The following is a 20,479-nucleotide window of genomic DNA, read 5'->3' as shown; positions in this document are numbered from 1 at the left end:
CATGCGGATGGGGCCCTGAGAAGCAGATGCACCCTTTCTAAGCCTGGATCCAAGCCCTTCCGAGGCAGACGGGTGGCTCAACCACCATATCTGCACTGAAAGAGAAGAAATCTTCACTGTTTCTATTGGTGCAGTGCCACCACGTACCAAATACTGCAAAATTAACAGAGAAAGACCGCCTTGTCAGGGGCAAGGGCCTGAACTGAGCTAGCCTTGGGTCTGGGCTCTGTTCCCTGACTTGTGGGGTCTTTGTCAGGGATTGTTTAATCCAAAATTTACAGTATATGCACGCAGCCTGCCATCGAAAACACCTGATGGCTCCTTCTGTGCTGCCCCAAGCCAGAGCGACGGGTCTCCACCACGGCCTTCTACAGAACAACTAAAGTCACCTCAGTTACTTTTCAGTATTTCGGTGAACAAGCAACCCGGGCCGCGGGGCACATGTCCCTTCCTGCCAGGCAGGACTGACCGCAGGCTTTGCGCCGGCGATGCCCGCGGCGGGTCGCGCTGCAGGCTCTGGGACAGCAGGTGAAGGGCGCGACAGAAAGGAGAGGAGAGGGAGAGCAAAGGGAACGGCAGAGGACAAACCTGCGCCCCGCGCCCGTTCAGAAGCGCCGAGAGGAGGCGCAGGGGGAGCGGTCGCGGGGCCGGGCGGTGCCAGGGCGGGGCGGTGCTGGGCAGGGGCGGCCGCTGCCCGCAGCCCCCGGCCCGGCCCGGCCCGGCCGGCGGGGCCCGGAAGGCGCCGCGCTCCCTCCCGGCCGCTGAGTGGCGGCGGCGCGTCACGTGCGCGAGGCCGGGCCGGGCCGGGCCGTGCCGGGCGGGCGGGGAGGCGGCGGCGGTGCCCGGGCGCGGTGCGACATGTCCCACCAGACCGGCATCCAAGGTACCCGCGGGGCTGCCCCGCACCTCCGCTCCGCGGTGCGGTGCTCCTGGTGACAGCCGGCCCCGTCTCCGCTGTGGCCCTGCCAGCCGGGCGGGAAGCGGGCGGAGCGCCTTTCCCCGCGGGTCGGGGCGCGGCGCGGGGGCAGACGGCCGCGGCGGGCGCTTTGCGGGCCGTTCCCGGCGGGATTTTTCCCACCACTGCGCTCTTTGTTTGCTGTCGGAGGAGTCCGTCCTTCGCGCCGCGGGCTGGCGAGGGGACGAGCGAGCGGGGGAACTGCTGCTGGTTGTGTCCCCGGCAGCCACGGCTCCTCGGGGTCGAACCCATAGCTCTGTTCCCAGTCAGGCGAAGCCTGCGGGGTTTATCGGCCCAGCGAACCGAGCCTGTCCGCCCCGGAGAGGCAGGGAGCCCGCCCGAGGAAAGCGTACAGTGCAGAGCCCCATGAATGGTGGGCAGGGCCCCGAGCTCAGGTAACTCCCCCAGTGCAGGTTTTCCTGCGGCCGCGGAGTGAGCGCCGAGCCGGGGGCTGTCGGCTCTCGGGGTCGCCGTAGCGAGTTTGGGATGGGTTGGACAGCACGGGAAATGCCGAAGGTCGCTGACGGGTCCCTTGGAGCGAGAGCCCTTGGGAGAAGCAGGAGCCTTGGCGTAGGAGAGTCCACTCTAAAGCCTATCGCTGGAGGCCACAAAGGGGAAAAGTATGTGGGAACCTTTTTTCCCAGTGTTTCCAGGCCTTGGAGGGTGCGAGGAGCAATTACAAGGAGACAGCGCATTGTTTCGCAGTATTAGCGGGTTCCTCTGAATCACAGAATTGCTAAGAAGGGATTATAAAGCAGGATTATGGAGGGGTCGGGTTTTACTGCAATCTGTGTGCTCGGTGACTAATAGCATGTACTTTGCCTGCACTCCGATTTTTATTGTTGAAGGTGACTTTTATCCCAGCCACGGCAGCCCTTAACTGCTCTTCTGTGTCCTTTTTTGTCCATTGGCTGCATTGCTCTCTTCTTTTCCTTCCTTTGCATGCCAATCTTTGGTCTTTTTTGCAGCTCCTTGTTTTAAGTTCTTCAACTGTTCTCAGGCTAGAGGTGCACCTGGAATAGCTTTTATTTTCCAGTCTGTGGAAACCTGTTAGTTAGTAACTCATAATCCCTTGTTCTGGCGTGCTGGCAGGGAGGAGCGGAAGAATACTCTGTTGCTTATTGTAAGCAAAAGAGTGGCAAAGCCTCTTCTGCAGCTCTGCTTCATGTCTGAGAGTCGTTTGTCCTCCGAGGAGGGCTGTGGAGAACTCGGCAGGATTCCTTCGGGAGGCTGCCTCAGCAGGCACTAATCAGGAGTCCTGTTTGCAGCAAAGCATCAGCCTCTGCAATTTGGAAGAGGAATAGCTCTACTTGTGCCATTGCTGGCTTCAGCTACAAACAGGCTACTGTCACTCATAAACAATTACAAGATTTGGCAGCATGGGCTGCTTTTTTTCTGGAAAGAGAAATGAAGTCATGGGTACAGTGATATGTACCAGGCAGTTGCTAAAAGGACTGAACTTTTCAAACAGGCCAGTGCAGATAAATACTGTAGGAAGTCACAGAATGCAGTAACTGGGGGAAGGGGGTGGCGGGGGGGGGGATACAATTGAATGGGTCCACGGTCTTCTATATAATTTAGTAATAATATTCCCTGAAAAATATTTGTGAAATAAGCACGGATTTTTATTCTGTGGCCCTCTGCTATGCAGAAAGTTTAAACAGAAAATAATATCACTGTTGTGAATTTAAAGTGCTTCATGATGAAAAAACCCATAGATCACTTGATAGTGAGCTTGTTTCACAAGTGTCCCAAAATATTTTTCAGGAAACTGTCACAGTTCTGGAATTGGTTTAGAGACTGCTGTTTTGTGGTCTTGTTTTGGTGTGTAGTGTTGAAGTGAGAGAGGAAGGAACAAAAGGATAATGGACAAGAAGAGGACAAAGAACGTTCTGGGGGAACAAAAAGTCTAGAAAATGGCACAGTGTTTGGTTGCTCAATGGAATGGTGAAGACTAGCAGAGATGATTAGAAAAGCTGGCAGCAAATTACTGTGAGGGTCTGCACTGCTTAGTGGGATGGTGATAGCTGGGGCGAAACTGGGGTTGAACTGGTAACCCACTGCCATTCAGTTTGTTTAACATGTTCTTTTAGCATGCCATTTTGGACTCTCAGGATGGGCTTGGCACCACTTGGACCAACATAAATGTAAAATGTTTTGAGTATGGGCAGTAATGTTGCTGGATACCATCTGCTCACTTGGCCTCAACCAGACTATAATGCATTTTATTTGTTTCCTGGTTTGATGTTTGTTTTGCTGGTGCTGTGCTCTATCCTGTGGGATTACTTAAAGGACCAGCTTGCAATAAATGTTTTTCAGTAAATCCTTACAACCCTCTGTCTCTGGTGTAATTAAACTGATTTGTACTCAGATTATTTAGCAGAGCAGTTGGGATAAGAATGGTCTTCACACGAATCAAGAACAGTTCTTCAGTGTGCTGAGGGGAGTGAGTCTGTCATGTTGGTGGTATAGTATCAACGTGATTTACAGACATGTAAAAATATTTTAGTTGCTTTGTAAATTCACTATAAAGCTATCCTGTTGCAATAGGTTGGGGCTTGAACAGTGTCGTCAACCATAGAAGGAGATAAGGCAGTGTGAAAGAGGAGCAATGAGTGGCAGCTCTCGCTGGTACTGTGCAGAGAGGTGATCTCAGGAAAGACCATCACTTTTGCCAGACAAGCTCTAACATTTTCCTGGCAGGCATAAAAAGTTTCTGTCTGAAAGTTTGTGCTAAGCCTGCAGACTTCGTGAAGCTGTTGTAACTTGAGATGCGTCATATTTTTATTGTCTTGCTGTGTTAATTCTGAAATATGAGATTGATGATATGATGTCACCTTTAATTTTCACAATGTTCAAAATCTTTTGGTATGCTGGAGAACAGGGCTGTTTTGTAATGTTGCCTTTCATCTTTGTGTGGCAGGCTGATGGTTGGAACAGTATGCAGCATAGCAGCAGCATCACTCCTGAGTTCGTTTTGCTGTCCAACTTTGTAGCAAAGGGCCAGTTGTACATTTTTCCAGTGTTGTTCTTACCCTCATGAATATTCTTTGTCCTAGGGAAGTGAAATGTATTAATTTGATTACTTTTATTTTCTCTTTTTCAGCTAGTGGAAGTGTTAAAGACATCTTTGTTGGGGCCAGAAATGGACAATACAGGCTTTTAAAAATAATCATTGACAATGGTTAGTCAAATTTTATTCTTTTGTCTAGTTCTTTTAGGTATTTTCCTAGTTGTTTTAAAGACTTGCATGTAAAATTGTTTAAAAAACAGAACTCTGCCAAACCTAATGTTAATAAGGTTTTTCATATACAGAAGGTAAAATTTAAATTTTGAAGATCCTAAGCTTTTTTACTACAATATTACTGAATTTTTGCATTAGATTTTTTTCTCCCAAATATAATTCCATATTTTACCAAGAAAATGTATTTCGTATGGATAGTATAAATAAGCTTATCTCTTACTAAAGAAAGAGTAGAGGGGATGAAAATTTCCACACCTCTGTAGCATTTGGACACTGGTTACTTCCACTAGACAGAGAGCTAGTCTTAGACAACCAGTCCCCTTAGATGTAGAACTGTAAATTTTATCTGCCTTTTTAGCAAGGATATATCAGTATAAAAGTGTTGCATGTAGAAAGTCCTGCTAAAGCAGGTGTTTAAATAGTAATCTGGCTACATAGAAAATATCTTTATAAATCTGTAACTTTATTTAAATTTTCAAAGTTAAAACTGTTTCTTAAGTCGCAGAATATACGTATAAATAGAAAATTGCATCATTTCAATCAGACCTTGAGTTTGATTTTTGAACTTCTTGGCAAGGGATATAATCTGCAAACATTGAAAGAATATATTATTGCTTTTATTTTTTTTAATAGCAATGTTGGTTGGTTGGTTGGTTTTATAAGATACTTCTTGGTGTAGTCCATCTTTTCAAGTATGTTCATTTTGTCCACTTTGAAGCCATTTGTTCTATACTTCATTCATTTACAGAACACTAAAAATCTGTTAGCTGGAGAAAGTTACATGTGCATACATGCACAGACACACTTCTATTGTTAGGTAAATAACATACTGTTTCCTTCTTTGTGTTTGATTTTCTTAGGAAGTCTTCCAATATTTTAATATAGCTTTCTTTAAGGCAGTGTGGATTACAGAAAGATTACAGGCAGGACTTTGTGGTAGTCTTGGTAGCACAAGGGAAATACTGAAAACCATTGTTATGGGTTTTTTTCCCATTAAGCAAGACAAAACAATATGCTTTTGTGTGTATGCTACTTTATAATATGAAGTGAAGCCCAGAAGTAAGATACAAATGGAATATTTTTCTTATTTTTAAATTTCCTATTTTTTGATTTTTTGATGTGTGTATACACATATTTATAGATATAGACATATAGATATGCATTTCATCTCTATAAGAAGCAGAACTAAGGCTTTGATAGTATTTTCTGCAGCTCAAAAAGAAACCTGGAAGAAGAGCAGTTGCTTCGTCTGTCTTCAGGAGCTTTAAGTTACAGATGACAGTCAACAGATAATATTCAAATCATGTTTTGCTAATCTAAGTTAGGAAGAGAAGAGATTTGCTGCTGGGCATGAAGTTCCTCTGGCTGTATCTTAAATCCAGCTAAAGTTCAGAATTGGCAAGTACATTCTGAATACTCTTGGTTTAGGTGTACAACTTCAGGTACTTTGAGTCTAACTCTAAGAAGGGCCAAACACTCTTGCCCTGAGCTGTTCGTGTTCTGTGAGTTACTGTGGTGGAATGCTTTGCTTGAAGTTTGCTGTAGAGGCATTTCTGTGCTGTTGTACTTTTGTCTGAAGTTTTATAAGTTAAGCCCTAGACTCTCAAAAGGTGATTTGTATACTAGTTACTATGATGGTCTTTAAACTGTTGCAGGACCCCATTTAAACAAGGTATTTCTATTCCACTTGTGCAGGCTAGTATTTCTTGGGAAGCTGAGAAATGTTTTGTAAGAATTTATACTAATACTTTCCTTTGAAAACTGAGATGTGATGTATAAATAAGAGAAAAATCTTGTTGCTACAGCTGTTCTCATAATTAAATACCACTGAAGTATTCTATACGGACTTAAGCCAATTATACATAATAAACAACTTCAGTCATTTAAAGAGTCCATAGCTATGAAGCTACATTAGAAAGAGGTTTATCTACTTACATAGTCAAGTTAGGGATTAGTGCAAGCATATTCATTCCAAACTCTTTTCACTGTATAACTGGGTTATTGACACCTTACAATGAGTACGAACACTAATATGTTATACCAAGAGCATCAGTAATTATAATTCTAAAATCTGAAAGTTTACTCTTATCTTATTTATACCTAAGTATTCCAAATTAAAAAATAAATTAACTGTTAGAAGTCAATTCTTATTTCTATTCCATGTATGTTATGCTAAAAAAACTAACACATAGAAGCATGTTACTTCTCAACTATCAGTATTTTGGTTAAAGTAAATTAGGGTTTGAACAGCTTTTGTAGGAATTCACCCACTTTTACACTTACTGGTCATGTCATCCATTCTTTTGGGCAAAATTATGAACGATTAAGTGTCCAATCAACTTCTTATTGGAATTATTAATTTTGACAGACTGTATTAACTGTATTGTTGCTAACCTATAGCTTTGTTTATTGGTTTTAGAGCAGCTTGTTGTGGGATCCTCTAGACGGCCAGTTGGATCATGGGAAAAGGATTATGATTCCTTTGTCCTTCCCCTGCTTGAAGACAAGCAACCATGTTATATATTATACAGATTAGATTCTCAGAATGCTCAAGGATATGAATGGATCTTCATTGCATGGTCACCTGATCACTCTCCTGTAAGTAACAGTCATCAGAGGCTTCATGTTAATGATTTTTCAACAGTACCATTTGATCTGAATCCAAGATATTAAGGAAAAGGATTTGAGGAATGAAGCATTCCCCGACCTCCCCCTGCATTCCCAGAAGAAAACTAGGAAAATGTTTCTTTTAGATGATTAAAGGGCATATCTGTAGGTCTAAATGGAGTACAGCTGAGCCAATGTATTTTTAGTCTGACTGGCAGACACAAACCAGTTTTTTTGCCCTGTTTGTCTGTCTTCCTGTCAGTACTTGAGAAAAATTTATGGAAGGATATAGGACAAAAATCTTAATGGGTGCTCAATAGGGAAGGATTATAGTGTGACCTCAAGTTGTTTATTCTGTTTGGCTTGCTGGCTGCCCAGCTGGCACTTGTGGATATGTGGTGTGCCACAGAATACACTGCTTCTTAGTGGTTTGAGAGCATGGGAGAGGACTGAGATTAGAATTAAGGATTTCTAGGAGAAACTAGGATACAGGTTCTGGGAATGTGAGATAAGGGAAGGCAGAAAGCAAAGCTGTTCCAATATTCCTACTGCTTTCACTAGCAGTTAGGAAATAATAAGATACCAAAAATTGATGTACATAGACAATTATGTGGAAAAGTTGAAGTATTGTGGAGAGGATAACATGATGGTGAAATTAAGTGAGAAGGTGAGACTGCTGAGACAGGAGTAAGTGACTATGTTAGACACAAGTTAATAGGGACCGAACATAATTTTTCCTCTCTGTAGTTGAACCATAATTAACTGGAGTCACATCAAGATAATGAGTTATTTCTAGTCTGCTCTTTTGCTGTCTGTTGTATCCATTAGTACACCGACCAGGTGACAAAAGATTCAAACAGTTGTGCGTTTTTTCCCATTAAAAATTACTAAAGATTATTTTGATTTTTTTCCTTATTTAAAAAAAAAAGCTCTTATTCCAGTTAAGGCTACAATTCAGTTTTTGAAGTTACTTTGAAATAATACATTGTATCATGACCTTGTGAGTTTAATAGTGTAAGTATCCTGATTCAGAGCTCTACAAGTTTATAGTGCAGTCTCAACACTTAAAATACTTGTTCAAGAAAGATATTTGTTGATGGATTTGGTACACCAACATGCTGGATTCTCTGTGTACAGCAAAATTTTAATAAAGAACCAACTCAAAAAGCTACTGTTTCATTATGTGCTAGGTTCGTCAAAAAATGTTGTATGCAGCAACCCGAGCAACACTCAAGAAAGAATTTGGAGGTGGCCATATTAAGGATGAAGTATTTGGAACAGTACAGGTATGTTTTCCTTTGCAAAGTCAGGGCACTGACTTTAAATACTGAATGTAGTAGCTGATGTTATTGGGATGAATGTGGGTTGTTTGTGGTCTTTTTGGATTAAGGAAAAAAGAGTTAAAAGCTATGTGTATTATTCCAGTGTTAAAGTGTATTTTAGCTCATTTGAACAAGTTAATAGGTATAGTTAACATTGTCAGACTTAGAAGTCCTTGTTTCAAATGGTTATGAAAACCAAATAACCTAACAATAATAGGCATATCTCTTAATCTCACTGCATGACCATGAGTCCTCTAATAGAATGGAAGGAGTTGGAGGTTTGAAGAATAATAGAGGATGTTGTAGCAGGGAAAAAACTGTGAAAGAGAAATGGGCTGTTGTGGTGGACATGAGACTAATAATTCTGTTGCTCACTGAGTAAATAATTTGTTATATTTATCATTAACCTGTCATGGAGGTTTACAAACATGTAAATAAACTTCTCTGGAGAGGCTGTATTCTAGGGAAGTAGATAAGTGACTTGCTAAGAGGGTTTACTGGTAAGAGCTCCTGTTAGTTTTTGTATTGTCTGTTCAGTCAATCAGTCTCTCACTGCCACGTGCACCAAACCATTAGCAGTCTGTGTAATATGTGGAATTTGTGTCTAGCCCTACAAGTCTGAGCTTCTGTCTTAGTTTTGAGGAAGGAGCATTACATCTGTTTTACTGTTATTTCAGAATGGGCCTGGGGCCCATGGAAGATGGCATGATACAACTCACTTTTTCCAGGGACATTATGTTACAGCTTATGTATCTCTAAATTGTTGGTTTCAGTGTCTTTATAAACTTCTTAATCATTCCTGACCTTTAATGTTCATCTGTGTGAAAATCACAACTTCTTCAAGGTGTTCAAGTTGCTGATCTCACTCGGGGTCTTGATCATCAGCATCCAGTGTGTTACTTTGTCTTTATTTTGTTGATGGTTTGGTTTCAACCAGCTGGGTTATTTTGGTGGAACCCTATTATGGTCCCACCTGCTAATTCATATGTATTAACCTGAATACCTCTGGGCTTCTGACACATGACATAATGGAGTATGGGAATATTCAAATAAAATGACCATAATTGTATGGAAGGCAACTACTTCTTGCAATGCTCCATAGAAGATCTTTTAAGAATATTCTGTTCTAAAAAACCTGATAAATATTGATATTATGCTTTCAGGATGATGTTTCACTGAATGGATATAAAAAATATTTAATATCACAATCCTCCCCTGCACCTTTGACTGCAGCAGAAGAGGAACTTCGACAAATTAAGATTAAAGAGGTATCTAAAATGTCTTCAAGCATGTGTGGGAAATGGTACAGAGTTCCAAATGTGTTGTAGGGAAATGCTTTTCTAGGGTAAAAAAAGGCAGAACAGAAAATGGAAAGTTTCAGAAAGTGTGAGTGGAGGAGCATATAAATGTACTTCTCGATGGGTTGAAACTGCAGGATGATGATGGCTGGAGTTGAAGTGGCATGAGTTATCTCACTGTGTTTAAAAGGCCGAATGTCCGAATCAGAGGTCTGGCAGCTGCAGAGCTTAATTGTTGCAGCTTCATTTTTTAGTATCACTGTATGTCCTTCTTTGTGAAGGGTGACCAGGCACTGGCACTGGTTGCCCAGGGAGGTTATGGGGTCTCCATCCCGGAGATAATCAGAAGATATTTGGACAGAGAACTGGGCAGCTGGCTCTAGGTGGCCCTGATAAAAGTGTCATTGGACAGCGTGGCCTATGGAGATGTCTTCCAACCTCAGTCATTGTTCACATATGACTGCCCTCATGCATTTCCCATGGTGGTAGAAATTGTAGAGAAAACACAGAATAGCAGTTATTGCAGTGAGTGAGTGATTGTCAGGAGTATTTCAGCAGCCTTTTTCTTAGAGGAAAGGTAGATAGTTTCTGGTACCAGTGCACTTGTCTTTGAGAAGAAGGGAAGAGGATTCCAGGATTTATTTATTCCAGGGAAGAGGATTTATTTATTTAAAAATAAAACAGAAATCCAGACTAAATAGCTGATCACTTTAAGAGACTGATTTGCTTATGGTACAAACAATTTTGAGAAAAATCTCTATCAAATGCCTTTAACCAAAAAACTGATTATTTTAGTAGCTGGTAATTGATAGTAACTGATAGCTAGCCAGTGACTGAAAAGTTTCAGAGGATTCTTTTTATCATATTTTTCCTTCATTTGAACACTGTTTATGTCAGATGTATATTAAAATAGGTCATGTGCTGAACTCATTTGTTCTTTAGACTTGTATGTTAGAGCTGTGGTACGTGTGTTTGAAGTATGATTTATTTCTGCAGCTGGATACCAGGCAACCATTGTGTTAAATACAGCTGTGTATTTTCTTTTACATTTTCGCTCTACTGTGCTTTTGCTGCAACTTTGTTTTTTATTGCCTTTTTTTTTTTCCCCAATGGTGTCTATTGTTAGTTTTCATGTCTGATTTTAACAATTCAATGCAGAAATACATTCACCATCATTAAATACTGCATTTTACTTCATCAGCTTTTTAAAAAAAGCAATAATGCATGTAAAACTTCTGTGGGATCAGTGATCACTTCTGGTATTAGTGTATGTACTACATACAGTGTGTTTAGAAGCTGATTCATGCAGACTAAGTCTTTATGTGTTCTGAAAATTCAGCAGCAATACCTTTGCTTTTCAGGGACACATAAATTGCATATTGCTGCCATTTTGGCTTTGTTTGAAACATCTCACAATACATTAACTTGCATCATTTTTCATTTTTCTCTTCATTGTTTCCACAAAAGTTACAAAGCCTGTAATTAGATTTAGAAAACAAAAAGCTTTCTGATTTTAAAAAGCTTTCCATATCTATATTCTTTCATAATTACTCTAAGAAATATTTTACTGGGTCACATCAAAGGATCACCTAGTCTGTTGTCAAGACCTTGAGAGAACAGCAGAAAGCTAGGAAGGATGTAGGAGCAGGGCAAGAAGGCCATAATTACCTTAAATGCTCTTCCGTTGCCTCAACATCTGCAGGTAGTGATCTTCCTGCACAAAAGATGACATCTTACTATATAATTCTTCTTAATAGATTTTTCATCCATCATCTAGTCTTGTCATTTGTATAAATCCACATAAAGGTTTTGTTGGCCACAGGTCCTGTGGCAGCATATTCCACAGCTTGAAAAATACTGTATAAAGAACCACTGACTGCTCTCTAGAATCTTTAGTTTATTCTGATACTCCTACAGATAATGTGGCAAAGGCAAAGAAGAGTCATTCAGTCAGTCTTCAGTTTGCCCCTCCCCTTAGGTAAAGCCCTTTGTATCCCAGAATGCCAACCATATCCTGTGCAGCATCAAAAGTAGTGTGGCCAGCAGGTAAAGAGAGGTCGTCATCTCCCTCTGCTCTGCTCTGGTGAGATCCCACCTGGAGCACTGCATCCAGCTCTGGGGTACTCAGTACAAGAAAGACATGGACCTGTTAGAGTGGGTCCAGAAGGGGGCCACAAAAAATGATGATAGGGTTGGAGCACATTCCCTGTGAGAAAAGGCTGAGAGAGTTGGGGTTGTTCAGCCTGGAGCATTGAAGGCTGCAGGGAAATCTTAGTGGCCTTTCAGTACTTAAAGGGGGCTTATAAAAAATAAGGGGACAGATTTTTTAGCAGGACCTGTTGCAATAGAACAAGGGGGAATGGAAATTTAAACAGGGTAGGTTCAGATTAGTTGTGAGCAAGAATTTGTTTTAATGATGAGTGTGATGAGATTGCTGAGAGAGGTGGTAGATGCCCCATCCCTAGAAACATTCCAGGTCAGATTGGATGGGGCTCTGAGCTACCTGATCTATTTGATGATGTTGCTGCTTACTGCAGGGAGGGTTGGAAGACCACCTTTAGAGGACCCTTCCAATCCCAACTGTCCCATGATTCTCCATCCATGGACCTCTGTTGTATTCCTTATCAGTTATCTCTTCCAGGCTGGCAAGTCCTCATCTGGGTAGTTCTTCCTCCTAAACAAGGCACTCCATGCTTCTGATCCTTTTGCTTTTCTCTGCAGTTTTTCCAGTTCTGCTATGTAATTTATGAGATGGAGGGATGGGGAAGCCAGATCTGCATGTGGTATTCAAGATGCAGGCATGTTACTGATATCTACAGTGCGTAATAATGTGTTCTGTTCTCTATTTTCTAACAATTTATAACATTTCATTTGTGGGTGGGGAATGTTTGGGGGTTTTTGTTTTGCTTGGGGTTATTTTCAGATTTAGTCAGAATGACATGCAAGGTCTTGCTCCTGAACGGTAGTAGCTAGCTCAACCGTATCACCATACACGTAAAAAAGAGGGTTTTTTCCTCCTGTGTACATTTACATTTATTCACAGAAAATTACATCTGCCATTTTATCCAGCATTCAGCAGCCATTACTAATTAAATCTTAGAGGTGAGAATTTAAATATCCTTAAGTGACTTAGTTGGTTCTGTTCATATTCTTATATCTGGAGTTACACTGGGTTACTCTTTTTCCATGTCTTATCTCCACACTTCACAGATTGTTTTTAAGTTTGGAGTACTTGTTTCCTACCTGTATTTTAATATGGTTTCTAGAGTATGGTATTTTATTATGGTTTATTATTTTCGTGATGCCTCTTTTACATCTTTCAGTCAGGATTTTGTGCAGATATATATTTTGCAAAATATTTTTTCTATAACCTTGTTAATAAATTTAGCAATCTTTGTGCAAAGTAAGCTCTCCACCTGCTTTCTTTTCCTCCTTCCTTGTTGCTGACAAGCTGTTCTTTAAAATGTGAAGTATAAGTAAGTGTTGCCACAAGTGTTTGTTTATAATTTTTTATCAGTTTCATATTGTATTAGCATCTCTTTTTAATAAAGCTGCACATCTTCTAGTTGATAGATTTAAGGCCCACACTTTCCATTTGGTACACGTTTTTGACTTTTGCAGCTTCATAACCAATGGTAAAAGTAATTGTGAAACTATAAACAGAAGTGAATATATTCAAAAACTAGTACCTAGACAATAAACTATGACTGAAGGAGACTGAGGGCCAGACCCCATTTTAAGAGAAACTCAGTGAATATTAAGATAAACATAAATTCTTGAACATCAGCTTTAAAATAACTATTCTCTCAAATAATTTGACACTAATATAACTGGATTATGAGCAATTGTCTAGTTTGTCCTAGACTTTTTTTTTTTTTTTACTTTGTGCTAGACCTTCTAGAAGTAAGAAACTAGGATTTTATTTGTTTGTTTGGCTTGGTTTTGATATTGACTTTTTGGGGAAGTATGTTGAAGCAGGAGGGAGAGTAGTAGCTTTACTTTTCCTTCAAGAAGATCAGTTTGTCTCATATTTTCTCTCTTCCTTCAAAAATTCTGACGTCCTAGAAATCATGTCTTTGTTTTGATCTAAAATTTTTCAAGCTATAACAAAGTTTATAAGGAATATTTTCAGTTCAAAAGTATAACACAGCATATGAAAATCAAGATTTTTCTTCCTGGATTATTGTCTCTTTACTAGATTTTAACTTAGAACTTCTTCGCTGACACTTGAACCAGTTTTCCCTCTGATGATTTTGTTGCTGTGCTAAGCAGAGCTGTTTCAGAGATAAGAGACTTTGCCAGCTAGCAAACAAATATGACCTGTAAATTAAAAAATGCAAAATTTTGTATATGGGGATTATTTCTTGGTGTGGTTTATTCTTGGAATAGCTACTGCTAATGCTATGTGTAACTATATGGAATGCATTGTCAGTCATTGTATGAAACCAAATGAATGCCTGCAGAGGTTTCTTTTAACATCTCAGCTGACTTGTGTTCCAGGTGCAGGCGGATGTTGGTGTTGATACCAAGCATCAAACACTGCAAGGAGTAGCATTCCCCATTGCTAAAGAAGCTATTCAGGCTCTGGAGAAACTGAAAAATAAGAAACTCAATTATGTACAACTGGCAAGTATCAAATATTTTAACTATTTTTTAATAATGAGTATAAAATAGATGACCCACATATTAAACAATGTGTGTTGATGTAGTATGTGTTGGAGGTTTGCACAAACGGTACGGGACTGCTGGGAGATGTTTCCACTAGCTTTATTGGGACAGCAATCTCTATACAAGGTTGAGACAATTGAAAGATGGCAACAGCTCACCTCTTTCCAGCAGCAACCAAAGACCTCTTTGTTACAGGGCATTTTAAAAGTTTTCCAGCCAATAGCATGTTATTAAGGCTTACAGACAATTGTTCTAGCCAATCACTAAAAGCACACGTACACCTGCTTCAAACAAAGCTTGCTTGTATGCTATTAACAATACACAATACTCTATTATTAAGCTTAAAACCTTCTACTGTCTTTCTAGGCATATTTTTCTGCAGTCTTAATGTCTATCCTAGCCAAGCCTAAAAACTCAAACTATTGTTTGGTGTCCTTTCTTACTGTATCATTGCATCCTTTCTACTTTCATGCTTTGCAGCTGCAACTAACTCTAAGTTCTCTGCTCTTTCTGTTTCTAAGGCCTGCTTTTACAACTTGTAAAAATCTTCTTTTATTATTTCCCACAGTAGTATGCTGATAAATTACCATTTTGAATTAGATTAATTCAAACTTCTATCTGTCCTGTCATGTTCTCTGGTTTGTTTTTTGTGTATTAACTATATTCATGTTTGCTTTGTTTACAGCAAATTGATATGAAAAATGAAACTATTATTTTGGCCAACACGCTTGATACTGAACTTAAGGACTTGCCAAAAAGAGTTCCAAAGGATGCTGCACGTTACCACTTTTTCCTGTATAAGCACACACATGAAGGAGACTATTTGGAATCCATAAGTATGAGAAAATTTCTCAGTATGAAACTTCACTGGCTTGTTTCAAATTCCTCAGGAATTTTGAGTCGGAGAGAAAGATGTGTCAGTGTGATCATAACTTTCAGAGTAATTTGGTTGTGAAACTGAATTTGTGAAGGAGAGCTGAAATGTTTGTAAAGTATGAGCTGTCCCTTTTGATTATGAACACTCATAAATGTGAAAACATACAGATACCAACCATTCTCTTATCCCCTGTTTGAAATGAAAGACTTGCTGACACAAAAAAGTTCTAGGCCGGCACTATGTTTTTTGCTTTCAGATTGCATTGTTGATTTCCACTGCCTCTGTGCTATAAATCGTTTTATGATGCAGCTTTTGATAGAGTGTATTTATGGTCTGATTTGTGTTGTTGTTTTCTTTCTCTGCAGTTTTCATCTACTCTATGCCAGGGTATACCTGTAGTATACGAGAACGAATGCTCTACTCTAGTTGCAAAAGTCCACTGTTAGAAATTGTAGAAACGCAGTTGTGGATGCAGATAGTTAGAAAGGTAAGTGCAGTTGGGTGTATGGGTATTTTCTCCATTCCTGTTTTCCCTTCTTCATGGGAAACTAGAACTGTCTCTGTTACCACCTTGTCTAAACAGTGACAAGTGTGTAACTTCGTTTGTCCTGAACAGGAAATAATTGATGGAGCTAAAGATACAAAGTTAAGTCATGGAAGTTTTACTCTGTTTCAGAATTTCTACACTTTTATCTTAAACAAATAAATCCTTGTGCATCAAGGAAGTATTTGAGAGTACTTTGAAGGATTTAATAGAATTGACATGATTTCTTACTCAAAGTTGTGTTGCATTTTGGACCAGAACACATTGCTGTTGTTTATCACTAAATTCCATTAAAGCCAAAGTTATGTAGGGATTTTCAAAATAATTTCAAGATGCAGTTCTGAAAACTAGAACTGCTATCTTAGGAGTCCTTGATGGGACAAACAAGCATTTGTAAGTAAGCTGATCTTTTCATTCTGTGTAGATTTTACTGCAATGCAAAAAGTTGCTTCTCACCTCCCAAGCAGACACCACAGAAATGGTCCACTTGTGACCTATGGTTACTTTTTAAACAAGTAACCTTGTTAAAAGCTTAGTTTCTGTGGAGATTATGTTTACCTTAAAAATAGCAGTTAATGCTAACCATTTTTACTGAGATGACATGAATTAACTAGATTTTTGCTATGTGTTTTTGTATGTAATTCTTTTTCTGAAATTGTCTTTTGTACAACAAAATTAAAGCACCATGTGACTCCTGAAAATTCCTGCAGACAGAAATTTCTGAAGCATGTACACGTAACAGCAAAACTGGGGCTGGCAAGTCTGTCAAGTGTTATGGTTGGCAGGGCATGAAGTGCTGAATGCTCAGCAGAACAAGGCCATAGCATTTCTCTGGATTCTAAATTCCTGGAATTTAAAACAGTGGAGTTTGGCTTGAGAACAGAGAACTATTTTCTTTCTATTTGGTTTCATATATCTAGATTTTGAAAACTAAAACATTCCTCTCCATTTTGTTAATTATTTTAGTTTTTGCTTGCTAAACACTTGAATACTTGCTGAGTGACTGTAGCCAGCTAATAATACGAGCTTCTTTATACTCCTCCCCTTCTTTCTCAAGAGATAAGTGAGATAACAATAGCAATGAGATAACACATTGCTTATACAGTTAATGTTTAGAGCATGTTATAGTGAACAACTTCGATTCTTAAAATGTGTAAATACTTAAAATGAGTAAATAAGCACTAGTTTCACATGGAATGTGCTCTCCTAGTTAGTGTTAACAGGTACACTGTGCCAAAGCTTGGGACAAAAAAGAAAGTCCTTGGCATATGTACTGTTTAGTTGTGCTTATATTTCAGGAAAATAATTAAGTCACACAATACTGATAAGAGTACAGGGGAGTCTCAGAAAAGCTATCCAAGATTTCTCAGGGCATTAGGCACAAGTTGGAGAACCTCTCATGCTTGACTTTGAACATTATTGCACATATGGTTTTAATATAGCATTGAGTTTCAGCAAAGTTTCTGAATGTTTTTGACTTTGAGTATGATGTTGTTTTTTTTCTGCCAGATTGAAATAGATAATGGTGATGAGTTAACTGCTGACTTTCTTTATGAAGAAGTACATCCAAAACAACATGCTTACAAACAGAGTTTTGCTAAGCCAAAAGGTCCTGCTGGGAAGAGGGGAATACGAAGACTGATTAGAGGTCCAGCAGAGACTGAAACACCCAGTGATTAGAAACTGTGTTTGTATTTGTTAGAGTAAGAAATGGAATTCTGGCTTTTGGTAATGAATTGAAATCATTCCATTCGTAGATACTAGGGATAAAAAAGAAAAAAAAGCTCTTTTTACTCTTCTCTTTTCTGACCTCAACACTTTTTATATTGTTACATGATTATATTTGTTGACCATGTTTTATGACATATAGAAGAGATAATTATTTTAATGCTATTAGAGAAAAAATAAGCTAGTGTCCCTTTATTTTAATTCAGAATCCATTATTTAATAGCTGTACATGTGATCATAAACTTTGCAGACATAAGACTATGAAGCCCATGTATTCTGTGGGTAAATCACAGCCGTATTCTTATGTATAGCCTATTAAACCCGTAGAAGAGATGTCAGAAGAGATGAAGGACTACATAGCATTGTCCCAGTTGAAACTTTGTTTTTCCTTGTAGCACTAATGGACAATAGTAAAATAGAAGGTTGTCTTTGGATTTTGACGGGATGCGTTGCTGGATTTTGTTGTTGTTTGTTTGTTTGTTTCTTGTAATGGAAAAGATAAACTAAAATCTGTTACCTTTCAATTAATATAAGCATTCAGGAATACGTGGACATTTTCCTAAGCAAAAATTTGGTCATCTCAAACTTAATAACTAATTTAATGAATTATCTTTTAAAGAAATGTGATAGAAAATGCCACAGCTTTTCCAGACTTCTGTATCACTTGTAAGCATTACATATTATGTACTGAATGACCAAGTAAAAGGTGATTAAAAGTCCATGGGTTAGTATACTCAATAGATTATGGAGCTGCTTTCAGAGCAATATGCCTGAAGTATCTAATAAGTAATTAATTATTGGTGCACTTGGAACTAAAAATGTGTAAGTTCAGTAAAAATTGAAGTACTCTTGCTTCATAACAGTGAGTTATCCTTGAGGTCCTACTGTGTTTGCAGTATCAACTGCAATTTTTTACTTTCAAGGTATTCTGAAAATTACTTTTCCTAAATGTTTGAACTTCAGTAATAACTTACATCTGTAATTTAAATCCAGCTAGGTCTTGAATAACTGCTGGCAGCAAGCCCCTGGTTAGGATTTTTGGAGGTTTTTTCCTCCCTTCTTCAGAATACTAAAATCAGCCAGAATAGTCTAAACACGATTGAACTGTAAGTAATGGGTTTAACAGGAAGAAAAAAATAGATTATTTTAATAAGTCCATTAAGGGAGACTTAGACGTGGAAATCAAGTATTGGATGACCTTAAATATTTAAAACTGTGTGATGAAGCAAATACTCGTGAATAGATTATATTCTCAGTGAGGACTTGCTTTTTAGTGTTTTGTATGTGACCTTTGTGGTTTTTGAGTTTTGTTGGTTTTGGTTTTTTTTTTAAAGCTACATGGGAGTTGCCAGCTTTGGTTCATTGGATATTATTGTAGCTGCTGGAAATACTCATTTTAGAGCTGAATCGTGTGTTTACCTGGTAGAAGATGGATTTTAACCTAGTTTTGTAGGGATTAATGTTTTGACACTAGTAGTTCCTGACAAAAAATTGTTTTATCTATTGTTTGGCTATACTAGCTTGCTATTGACAACTGAGATTGCACTATATAATGTGAAGGTTGCAATAGTTGGTTTTACTGTGGTTGTTTATATGCAGCAGAAATTTTACATTTCAGCTTTTTTCCATTTAATTTTATACACTACATCGGTCCAATTCAATAGCTCTTGATCCTCAGCTAATCTCCTGCTTGCCCTTAGCTCTTGTGTTTTTTTCCTGACTCTTGCCCCCTTCGTCTAGGGCAAGGAGCTGGTCTTTGAAGTGTTTCTTCTGTACTATGGCAGGCAGGTCATTTTTTTTTTTTTTAAATATGGTTGCTGTGTGCTCAGCTCATTGTACACTGTAATTAAATGTATTTTTAGATTAACTCAGAATATTTGCAACACACCTAATTCACTTTGGAGTTTTTGTTTTGGTTTGGTTTTAAGGAGTGTAGCATTTAAAAATTACTGCTAGAAGGTTGTTTGAATTTAGTATTCCTGCCCTTGTGCCAGCCACAGGAGGGGTGCACATACATCTTTACACTTTCTTGAGCCAGTAAAGAAGTTCAGCTTTTTAAGACTAATTGTTTTAAATAATGAACAGTTTGACCTGATATGGTTGTGTGCATGTTGTGGGGGTTTTGTTGGACGTTTGTTTTGGGTTTTTTTTCCCTATTACTTTTGTTGTTTTGTTTTTGTTGATGTTGGGATTTTTTTTGGGGGGGGTTTTTTTGTAATCCTGCCCTGGGTAGATGAGAAGATGGAAAACAATCTGGAGGATGATGAGAGCTGGCTAAGTGATTATGCAAGAGCATTTATGATGAGCTGCTTTAGAGTTCTGCCCAAACCAGACATTGTAAATTACCTTATGTGAAAATACTCTACGTGATGTACACACCCTGGCCCAGCCAGGAGTCAGTCATGTCCTGAGCATGTCTCCCCCTCACTTTTCCCCAAAAAGAGAATTGTATGAAGTCTTGCACTGCTGGCTGCTTTTCCAGGCCTCTTGTAGCTATTCTCCTAACAGCAATAAGAAATATCTGTTCCTTTTGTAAGATCTATCACTTTTACATCTACATAGTTGCCTCCACTTCTGTTTATGACTGTTCAGAACCAGTGCAAAATGTGGGTATTAATCAAAATTGCTCCTTTAACTTTCTCTGCTCATTAAATAATTGAAAGTGTCCATTCAAATTGTTGTTGGCCTTCATGAAGCCCAAAAGCAATGCAGCTGCTTGCAGTTAACTCACAAGCTATTAAATAGTTAATTAACAGGACAGGTGATTATTTAATAAATGTTTATGTTGCAAGTTAGGATGATCTTGATCCTTTAAAACACTCCTCTCAAAGGTTAAACTAATCAAGGTAAAAATTGCTGTTGCTCAGATAGACACAGTAAATAAAATTTATCAGTGTGTTTATGTATTCAATGAAAGCCATCTTCAGATGCTAAAATTAACTAAGTTTACCTTATCTATTTTGTAATTTACTTTATAAATAAAGATTGATGCTTTAGCTTGGTGTTGTCGGAATCATTTCACAGTCTCTTTAACAAAGATCTATATTCTAACATCTGAATGTGTAATAGGCAGTTCCCATGGGACTAGCAAGTGACTGCAGGGTGTAAGAAGGGAGGTGAGCAGAAACAGAATTCCTTACTTTTGCTATTAGAGAAAAATCACGATGTTAGAAACAGGTACTTTCCCACTGCTTTATGGGAGCAGCACTTGAGGGCTCCATAGCAGGATCCAACGG

General features: G+C 39.0%; 1 protein-coding gene across 3 annotated transcripts; it reads left to right on the top strand.

The window, feature by feature from the left end:
• Positions 1-797: 797 nt before the first annotated feature.
• TWF1 (twinfilin actin binding protein 1) lies at positions 798-20,239 on the top strand. 3 transcript variants are annotated; one of them, XM_066183121.1, is made up of 9 exons: positions 798-883; positions 4,062-4,139; positions 6,619-6,797; positions 7,997-8,092; positions 9,292-9,396; positions 13,927-14,052; positions 14,780-14,930; positions 15,337-15,458; positions 17,025-20,239. In XM_066183121.1, exons 1-9 carry the CDS (start codon positions 859-861, stop codon positions 17,193-17,195), a joined length of 1,053 nt encoding a protein of 350 aa, XP_066039218.1. In that variant the 5' UTR covers positions 798-858; the 3' UTR covers positions 17,196-20,239. The 3 variants fall into 3 exon arrangements, with proteins under 3 accessions (XP_066039218.1, XP_066039220.1, XP_066039219.1); XM_066183122.1 differs by lacking the exon at positions 798-883 and adding an exon at positions 1,139-1,350; XM_066183123.1 differs by lacking the exon at positions 4,062-4,139 and having other exon boundaries at positions 801-883.
• The last annotated feature ends 240 nt before the right edge of the window (positions 20,240-20,479 follow it).

This window comes from Chamaea fasciata, unplaced genomic scaffold (genome assembly GCF_029207755.1).
Source record: "Chamaea fasciata isolate MVZ Bird 193981 ecotype frontalis unplaced genomic scaffold, bChaFas1.0.hap1 SCAF_5, whole genome shotgun sequence".
Lineage (NCBI taxonomy): Eukaryota > Metazoa > Chordata > Aves > Passeriformes > Sylviidae > Chamaea > Chamaea fasciata.
Note: the sequence above shows the minus strand (reverse complement) of the source record. Positions and strands in the feature narration are given on the sequence as shown.

Excerpts from the sequence above, each read along its gene's own strand:
- TWF1 (XM_066183121.1), top strand. The coding sequence starts at position 859 with ATGTCCCACCAGACCGGCATCCAAG. Across the intron at positions 6,798-7,996 it reads GGTCACCTGATCACTCTCCT|GTTCGTCAAAAAATGTTGTA; the intron begins GTAAGTAACAGT and ends ATTATGTGCTAG. Across the intron at positions 14,053-14,779 it reads AACTCAATTATGTACAACTG|CAAATTGATATGAAAAATGA; the intron begins GCAAGTATCAAA and ends CTTTGTTTACAG.